We start from the raw sequence: 10000 nt of genomic DNA on the forward strand, positions 1-10000 counted from the left end.
TCCTGACGACCCAGATATTCTGTTCTGCTGTCTGTCCTTGCTCGGTGGGCTGCCTATATTTCCTGGGTAATTCAGAAACCAATCCTTTTAGGAACTATTACTTTTCTTCCAAAACAGTTGCTTGTCTTATCTTTTCCATGAACTCTCTCTACCCCTCTCCCTCTCTCTCTCTTTCTCCCTCTTTCTCTCTCTGTCTCTGTGTCCACCCCCCTCCTCTCTCTCTCCCTCTCCCTCCCTCTCTATTCATCTTTCATCCCTCCCTTCTCCCCTCCCTCTGCTGTCTGTCTCTGTCCTCTCTATCTCTTCTCCATTGTTGTCCCGTAATGGAAGGATTAGTACTAGTCTCCTTTCCTGAGTTTGAGAAGAAAGGAAACATGAGGCACCATGATACATTAAAGAAAAGCTTAATTATTTTAAATGTCATTAAAGGGATAAAAAGGTTATGAAGTCTGAAAGAGAAAAAAGGAGTGAAAAGTAATAAATAGGAAAAAGTACATGAAGGATATTTTTCTGAATGCGACCACACACACACACACACACACACACACACACACACACACACACACACACACACACACACACACACACACACACACACACACACACACACACACACACATAAACAGATACATTGCATTGCCACAAGTATACATATCTCTGAATTCTTTATTTGTATAAAAAAGACAACAGCAACATAAATTAAATGAATCTTTTAAGAAATGAAAAAACTGTTTACTATTGAACATGTTATGAAGCTACTACTGTATACTAACACAGAATATTAGCCTAGAGGTAAGAAACCGAACAAACTACTGTCCAGTGATCTTTAAGAAAAAAACAAAAGGAAAAAAAAAACTTTCATTTGTCTTTATGAAATACCTGAGGTCTTATTGATTTTTTTATTATTAATTATTATTATTTGGACTATTATGATTGTTGTTATTGTTGTTATTATTACTGTTATTGTTATTATTATTATTGTAAAATAATGTTAAGAAAACTGTAAACTTCCCATGTTTGTTTTTGGTTACTCTGTAGAAATTGACGTCTTTTCACTCTCTCTCTTGCTCCTATATTTCTCGTTCTCTCTATCTTCGTCTCCTGTGCCTATTTGTCTCTTCTTCTCTGTCTTCACTCTTGTTTATTTTATAGTCCATGTGTCACTGTTGATATAGCTAACTATTTCTTTATAGGGGAAAGATACAAAGCACGACAAAATAAAAAAATACGTCGAAAATAACCAAGTCTGTTTTTAGATGTGTTTACTCCGTAATTAGGGGGGGAAAATGTTTTGAAATACAGTGTGAAAAAGAGAAAGAAGGAAGAGACGTAGCAGATGACAGGATCAATAGGGAATGGAGCTAACGGTGGGAAGATAAGAATGAAGGGAGGAGGAAGGAGGAGAAAAAAAGAGAGAGATGTACCAGGCAGGGGTGGAGAGAAAGAATAAACAACAACAGATGTCTGTGCTTATGAATAATGTGTGTGTGTGTGTGTGTGTGTGTGTGCGTGTGCGTGTGCGTGTGCGTGTCTGGTGTGTGTGTGTGTGTCTGGTGTGTGTGTGTGTGTGTCTGTCTGTGTGTGTCTGTGTCTGGTGTGTGTGTGTGTGTGTGTGTGTGTGTCTGATGTGTGTGTGTGTGTAGCTGGTGTGCGTGCGCATGAGAGGGAGTGAGAGTCAGTCAGTCAGATGCACAGAAAAATATGACTCCTCCATTATTTCCATCCAATCAATACCCAATTCTGTCAAGAAGCACTCAACATGTCCATCTGTGTGCTGGCCTGGTTTTAAAAGCTGCTGGAGGTCGCTGTGTGATGGATCGATGTGTTTGTCTTCTATCGATGGCAAGGCTCGGCAGTCGCCTGTCATGAAGACAGATAGTCAAACGGCAATCAAAGTAATGGACTTGCCAGTGCTACCAGCTGGGTTGAGACACTCTTGGCAACACCAGTAGATAAACTCACACATGTGCAAGGCACATCTTCAGGTTAGCTTCTAATGACACACTCAGAGCTAACCAAGCTAACACACTCGGAGCTAACCAAGCTAACACACTCGGAGCTAACCAAGCTAACACACTCAGAGCTAACCAAGCTATATGCCACCGCCATATTTCATCCTTATGACAGTATCACAATGCAGACATTTTCATATAGGCTACATTTTAGGAGATGTTCTAACAAGCATGAGTGATTACAGCTCAAGCGTCATACAGTTATCATCCATTGGCAAAGCTAGCCTCGGTTAGCATCGTTGGCTATGTAGATGACCGGAGGTGTCCCCTCTCTTTCCCCTCTGGCGTGACCTCTGCAGTGGCGTGGCGGCGCGCGCTACATCAGCGTCAGCCAGCCATTGATTGAAGTGGGTGAGTGTGTCGGCTGAGGGGGCGCCTTCCAGACCGCCTCCCATCAGGAAACACAGTGCTCTCAAGCAGACAGAACAATTGAATGGGCAGCCATGCCAGACGAACCAGGGTCTGTTTTGACCAGATATCTCCATCAATAATGTGTTTCAGACAGAGACATTGTTTTGTGGGCATATCTGGAGGGACGGCTAGAGGGGTTAGCGAAAGACAAACAGAGCAAGACAGATGGTCTCAGTGCAATGTTTGGAGATGAAGGGATGGAGAGAAAAGAAAGAGAAGAGAGAGAGATATAATGAGAGGAGGAGAGAGAGTATGTGCTGGAGAGGAGAGTGATAGGGAATGAGAGATGAGAAAAGAGAGGGATAATGAGAGGAAGAGAGAAAGTATGTGCTGGAGAGGAGAGAGTGAGGGATGGAGGGAGGGAGGGAGGGAGGGAGGGAGGGAGGGAGAACATGTACAGTATGTGGTTCCGCGTGAGTCATGGTAGGGAAGAGATGCTGCTTTTTTTCTCTCCACAAATTTTTCACATCAACGCAGCACAAGACGAACAACTCCATTAGTGTGAGCAAGGCCTTTTATTTAAGCGAGAGCATTACATTTACATGTTTAATCAGAACAACCAGAAATACTGTGTCATCGCTAGGTTCATTATGTTTCTCCACTACACAAGGTTCTCACTGGACCGATCTGCAGGTTTAATTAAACATGATCACAGCAAGATATATAACCGCGCCAGCAGGCATGTTACACTTCTGGATGACCGAGGGCTTAGTGCAGTCTTAGAACAGGCTTTAAACAGGATCTACGTTACAGGAAATCAGAGAATATAGCCGTGTGCCGCTGGGTATTTCCTATCTCCTTGACATTTTATGTGAAATTAATTACATGTAAGTAGACAGAGAGATCAGACATCCAACGATGACGTGTTATTATCACATGATATGTGTCTGCTTAAGCCACTCTGATGCTGAATATGAGTGGTAAGAACAGCTGTACAAAACAGTTCTATCCCCCTGCCACCCCTCAGACGTCTGGGCACACCTTCTCTTTGAGAGAGAGGCTTTGGGGGCACCAGGATGCCCCCTGCACAGCCGAGCACAGCGCCCTCCCCACAGCCTTGCTCCTGGATGATGGTGCCAGGTGTGGCCTCTCGCCCTCCCTCCGCTGCTGAGGAGGGGTGTAGAGCAGTGGGGGCACCAGGTCATAGACCTGGAAGAGGAAGCTGGCTGTCGGGTGTGCCCAGGTCGGGTGCAGGGTGCGTGGGGCGAACAGCAGGAGGGCATGGGTGATGTGGAGGGGCAGACAGAGGAGAACCAGGAGGCAGAGGGAGAGAGCCAGGGAGCGGCCCAGGGGAGAGTCACGTTTAGGGGGGCCCATTTGGAGGCCAATGGGGGTCTGTTTGGGCTTGACACAGAGGAGATCCAGGTAGACCCCCAGTAGACCCACCAGGGGGAGAAGGAAGACGGTGACCCCGTAGACGTAGACCATGTACTGGGGGCTGAGGACGGTGTCCTGGGCACACACCCCCCAGTGGCTCCCGTGGATCTCGGCGAATGTGAAGTTATGGTGGTCTTCCACGTAGAACTTGGACAGGAAGCCGCCATAGGGGAGGTACTTCCCGATCACCGAGCGGTCCTGGGAGTACTTGGGGCGCGGGGGAGGAGGAGGAGGGGGGGAGGTCCTGTTGCCGACACCCGGGGGGGGGCCGCCCATCCCCAACCCGGCCGTGCCCCCCTCCCCGGCCCCTCCCCAGGTGTCCAGGGCATCCCAGCCGATGAACTGGGCGAAGGAGGAGAGGACGGAGCCCACCCAGCACAGCAGGACCACGCACAGGGCCCGCCGCCGCGTCACCATGGTACGATACCTGACACACACACACACACACACACACATAGGAAGAGTGGATTCACTGGTAACTCAATGGAACCACTCATAACTCAGTAGAACATGGGTTGTACTGTAGATAAGCTATTTAGTGCCCTAAAACTAATGCATCGTTTATGGGACCAATTCCATTTATACTCAATCAATGCAGGAATTACTGGAAATAAAAGATTGTGATTAGGATGCTACTTCCACCCCTCCCCTCCCCCAGACTCACCTGTCTGCCATGCGGTGCTGCAGGTGACAGTCCAGGCTGAGCAGGAGCAGCAGACACATGGTGAACTGCCTGACCAGCAGGGGGCAGCACACCAGGGTGATGCAGGTGTACAGGCACTGGGGGTTCCGCAGGTTGAGCAGCACAGACACGGGGACCCCCACCGCTCCCCCCACCGCCCCCACCCAGCCCAGACACAGCCTAAGGCATGCCGAGACGCTCCCGCTGGGGGTCCGATCCTGGGCTTGGGCACCCCCTCCTCCATGGGTCTCCTTGCCGCCCACGCCCATACACAACCTCACACTCACCACGATCACTGACACTGACAGCACACATTGGCACACCGAATACATGTGCTCCATGACTGACTGGGAGAGGGGGATAGAGAGAGCGACAGAGGGAGATAGAGGAGTGGAGACAGAGAAAAACAAGAGATAGTCCAAAGGCGAGGAATGGGAATGAAAATATCGGGGTGAGATGTGGGAGAGTGTGGGGGGGGGGGGGGGGGGGGAATGAAAGAACGAGTGGAGAGTGGAGAGTGGTTTAGTGACAGAAAAAAAGGATGAGAAGGGAATGACAGAATGCAGGAGGAGAGGCAGGAGAGAGTGTGTTAGATGTTTTGACAGATATTGGAGACCTGTAATCGTGCCAGGAGAGTGAAAAGGTCAGCCTCGGCTGGGCCTGACAGAGCGTTCCTGCTGAGGATGTGAGCACAATGCAAACACAGTGTAAGAGAGGGTATGCCCTGTGGAAACAGACTGTTAAAACATTGTCTCACTTACGCGAGCACACACGCACACACACGCATACACACGCATACACACACACACACACACACACACACACACACTACAGAGTACAACAGGCTGATGAGAACGTACTTGACCAAGGCTGACAGGCAATTTCAGTGGAATTTTAAAACAATGGTCTCAAATAAAGCAAAGCGGATGAATATTGAAATAGCAGATTTAGCGCTGCAGTATGCCACCTGTCTCTTCCGCATAATTAGTTTGACCTTCTCAGGACAGGCACTGACAGTCGTCCATTTCCCATTATAATTATGACTGACTGGGAAAAACACTTTATACAGCTCCATAATCACTTTATACAGTTGTCTCCCGTCGTGCTTCTTGAAGGACCACAACAAAATCGATTAACTGGAATAATTAATGGAGTTTAATCCACCTTATGTGGGTGTCGTCGGTTTAAATTGAAGGGTGGACGCTTTCAATGTAATTAATTACCGAAGATAATCAATGAAGCGACACAACACAAGACCACTGACTCTATGGCCATACAGGGTTACAGCTGGAGATCTGGTAGTAGGAACCTGGATGATTGAATGATGGGTGGATGATTGAATGATGGATATCTCTATAAAACTACAAAAAAGACCAAATTACCTGATGTGAAGGCGATGAAGATGAAGGTTGTGTGGGTGAAGTTTGTGGATGGGGTGTCAGTGGAAGCTTATAACTCTTGGATGGAGCACTAAACTATCTTCTGTAAACTCTCACTCTTAAACCCTTCAGTGTCTCTCTCTCTCACCCTTTCTCTCTCTTTCTCTCTCTCTCTCTCTCTCTCTCTCTCTCACCTTCACTCTATTCCTCTGTATTGAATGACAGACTAAACTCACATTCATAAACCATTGTTATCCATCGGCCCCCCTATCTCGTCGTCCTGTCTTTGCAAACATATCAATTGTGTCAATGTTGGAGCAGCATTGCCCTTTCCGTCCAGGCTGTGCAAAGGGCACCACCAGCTTTGTAAATACGTAAATAAGGCCAACAGACAACACACAAGCACACACAAGCACACACACACACACACACACACACACACACACACACACACACACACACACACACACACAGACACACTCACACACACATAAACATGCAAGCGTGCACACACACACACACACACACACACACACACACACACACACACACACACACACACACACACACACACACACACACACACAGACAGTATGAGAGAGAGAGAGTGTGTGTGTATGTGAGAGTGAGAGTGTGTGTGTGTGTGTGTGTATGTGTGTGAGAGAGAGAGAGAGAGAGAGAGAGAGAGAGAGAGAGAGACACACACACACACACACACACACACACAGAGAGAGACAGACATACACAGACATACACAGATTTTAACCTGTTATCTCTCTGGGTAAACACAGTGGTAGAGACGAGAATGATGATGAGTAGAGAAAACAGTGCTTTCAGGATGCAATCTTTATTGCAAGACATTGTTCCATAAAGAGAAGCCATGTGCAGTTCTGGCAATACACATTCATTCATTGTCATCGCCTAGGTCAGATACCAAAGAGGAAAATGTGGTGGTCTCATTGCTGCAGGAGTGTAGGCTACACATCACATGAGTGGCAATTGAGTCCTCGACTATCATTATGTGAATAAAATAGATATCCCACATTGTAGGCCTACTGTTTTCACAGATCCTCATGAAATCCATATCCTAAGTTCTCAGATTCAATTATATTATATTGCAGCCCCAGGCAATAGCATGCTTCCTTCGTAATCGAAATGAATTAAATTATACCAGAACTTGGGGCATATTGCACTGAGTTGAGTTCAGAATTGACATCACATTTGAGCCGTGTCCTTGATTGGTGTCCACGGGATGTGATGGACTCAGTCTGGTGAAAAGAACAACACCATACTCGTGTCAGATCTCGCGCGAGGCAACGCGATTCGCCCGTTTTAACAGGGGCGAGAAACCCCGTTCATCCCTCTTCCCTTCGCTGTCCACAAGCAAGGTAAATGGTTGTCTCCGTTTCTGAAATATTTTTTGCGAATTCGAGTCCAATTCATGACAATTAATTCCCATCGATTTACCGGGTTGAATTAATGGAGTTGACGAATGAATATGGGGGTTTACGGGCGTCCACAAAGTTGTTAAATTGCTATAGAATAAGTTTAATCTTGCATGCGGCGCTCACACTTCAGTGTTCTAGTGATGGCCGCCCCCATGCTACCGCAATGAGGCCTACACAATTTAGCCTTCTGTCTGCTCATATTTCCGATAATAACCGTCGTTTAGACATCAATTATATTTATGAGAATGTTAGATGTATTTATGTAGGTTCCTGTTCCCAGAATCATGCTTTATCTGATGTGGTTGTATGCCTGGTCTTATTATCGCCAGGGCTAGCATGTTAGCCTGTTAGCATTACATGCCGGGGTGGTGTTGCTGTGATAATGCCCACTGCAACACGTGAAGATGCATTTGTCTGCTTATTTGCCATGTTGAACATTGCTAGGTCTCTAGCCATGATGTAGATCACAGGATGTGATCTGTTGTCAGTTTCATTTGTACTCCAGTAGCTAGCTAGCTCAGTAGGGATTTGTGAGTGGTCAATCTTTCATAAGTTGAATGTCATTTTCTGCGCATCTCAGGCGATTACTATTCCAGTAGAATGTAGCTTCCCCTCTGTGTGCTGATGTCTCAGGACAGTCTACCTCTATGAAATTGGCCAAGATCTGCTCTGTGTCAGCTTGTTTACTCGGCCATTATGTATTGCACATCTAAATGTAATACTTTCTCCTGTCTGTTCCCTATTCAGATGCCAGGCGTCACAGTGAAAGACGTAAACCAGCAGGAGTTTGTCCTTGCACTGTCTGCTTTCCTAAAGAAGTGAGTAGTCAAACCTATGTAAATATGGGACCAAGGCACCAGACGAGACGCACCTTTATCTGGAACATTACCTCAGTCTAGCTAAATAGTGAAGGTGTATGAAGATGCTCCTGATGTTCTAAGTGTTGTCATTCCTGTTTCAGGTCAGGAAAGCTGAAGGTACCTGACTGGGTGGACATTGTCAAGCTGGCCAAACACAAGGAGCTGGCCCCCAGCGATGAGAACTGGTTTTACACCAGAGCTGGTAAGATCCTGAGCTGGTCTGGTCACGTGGCTTTTCACTGTAGTTGCTGTTACAGTGTGGGAAAGGACAATGTGAAAAGAAAATATCTGAGCCAGCACAGTGCGGCGTGGGTTGGCCCTGTAGTGCGTAATGCCCCTTGCACCTCATGGCATTGTTCCCTGTCCAACCTCTGCACTTGGAAAACCAAATTTGCCAAAACAATTAAGTTGTTGACTGAATAAGCCATGGTAAAATGGCCGCATGCTCTCTGGGTGTACTCATTATTGCTGTTAAAAGGGTTTGCGTTGGCCGCTGGACATTGTGACCACCATTTTAATTTCCCCAACGTTTGAGTCCATCCATTCAGGCATCCATCCGTCCAGGGTGTTCAGAATGACTAAATGAACCGTACTTTTATTTTTTATCAGTCAGGGCTACCCGACCCGTTATGTTTCAGATTTCTTAACAGGTCAGTTTGGGTCTGGCGGTCACGGGTCCTTTTCGGTCTATATTGGCTGTCTTCTCCCAGACAACAGTTGTATTTATCAGCTTCGTTATCTTTATTGGCCAAAAGCTGGCTATCAGCGGGTCACTGAAACCCTGTCTGATGCATCGCATCATTTTGATTGTCAGTGAAACCCCTCTTCTGTCTACAGCATCGACAGTGCGTCACCTGTACCTGCGCGGAGGAGCCGGCGTTGGCTCCATGACCAAGATCTACGGTGGTCGTCAGAGGAACGGCGTGTGCCCAGCCCACTTCAGCGTTGGCTCCAAAAATGTGGCCCGCAAGGTGCTGCAGGCCCTTGAGCTCCTCAAGATGGTGGAGAAGGACCCCAACGGGTGAGCAGACGGATACTGTCTGGGTTGAAGCGACCCTTGACCTTTAGGGGAGGAATCACAGAACTGGCCCTAATCGGGGCCTAGCGGCAATTCTATCACTCTTGAGGGGCCTACTAGGGCAGTTCATGTATGGTCTTGAGCACTGTCACCCAGACCTGGTCCTCCAGTGTCAGTGGGGAATGGATAGCTTGTTTTAACAGAAAAACCTTCTGTTAACAGGTTGTTGTACACTTCACTGCTGAATGAAAGATTGAGAATATGATTGTGATTTATCTAAGCATTTCTGGTAGTTTAAATAGCCTGAAGTATTTGGGGAGATTGGGATTTCATCTTAGTTTATTGCCTTGGTGTTACAAACACGGAGGTGCTGGAAAGCTACGGTCCTGCTTCAGGGATTTTAAGGTGTTAGCCATGCACTCTATCAATGTGTCAGAATGGGGTCAGATGATTGAGTATGATCTTGCTCTGTTTGCCCTTTGTGATGTTACTGATTCCCCCCCCCCCCCCCCTCCCTTTTCCTCCAACAGTGGTCGCAGACTAACCGCCCAGGGAACCAGAGATCTGGACAGGATTGCTGGCCAGGTAAGACCCTCCTCCCTCTCCCCCTGCAGCACGGTTGTGTACCCCAGCTTCTGGAGATTTGTGGAGTGGCTAGGCATTGGTTCCAGCCCTCCACTGAAATGCCTTAGTCAATACGAACAATGACCTAATTGAGTCATGCACTCGGGAATATAAACCTGCACTCCCCATTGTGAGATTCACCAGGCATGTGAGCCTCTTGGCTGTGTCTAATGCTGACGTAATCTGGGC

At 47.2% G+C, this 10000-nt stretch overlaps 2 protein-coding genes across 2 annotated transcripts in view; one reads left to right on the forward strand and one right to left on the reverse strand.

Annotated features, from left to right (window-relative positions):
• Positions 1-3386: 3386 nt before the first annotated feature.
• LOC310811514 (adenosine receptor A1) lies at positions 3387-4823 on the reverse strand (the record flags this gene model as incomplete). Its single annotated transcript, XM_083679700.1, has 2 exons — positions 3387-4227; positions 4465-4823. 2 exons carry the CDS (start codon positions 4821-4823, stop codon positions 3387-3389), a joined length of 1200 nt encoding a protein of 399 aa, XP_083535826.1.
• A 2372-nt stretch (positions 4824-7195) lies between these two features.
• The window catches only part of rps19 (ribosomal protein S19), a 3606-nt gene continuing 801 nt past the window's right edge, over positions 7196-10000 (forward strand). The window contains exons 1-5 of the mRNA XM_083678676.1: positions 7196-7249; positions 8057-8127; positions 8271-8371; positions 9007-9190; positions 9718-9772. Coding sequence (XP_083534802.1) covers positions 8057-8127; positions 8271-8371; positions 9007-9190; positions 9718-9772 — 411 coding nt within the window. The 5' untranslated portion in view covers positions 7196-7249. The remainder of the gene's footprint in view (positions 7250-8056; positions 8128-8270; positions 8372-9006; positions 9191-9717; positions 9773-10000) is intronic.

This window comes from Argentina silus (assembly GCF_951799395.1).
Source record: "Argentina silus genome assembly, chromosome: 10".
Lineage (NCBI taxonomy): Eukaryota > Metazoa > Chordata > Actinopteri > Argentiniformes > Argentinidae > Argentina > Argentina silus.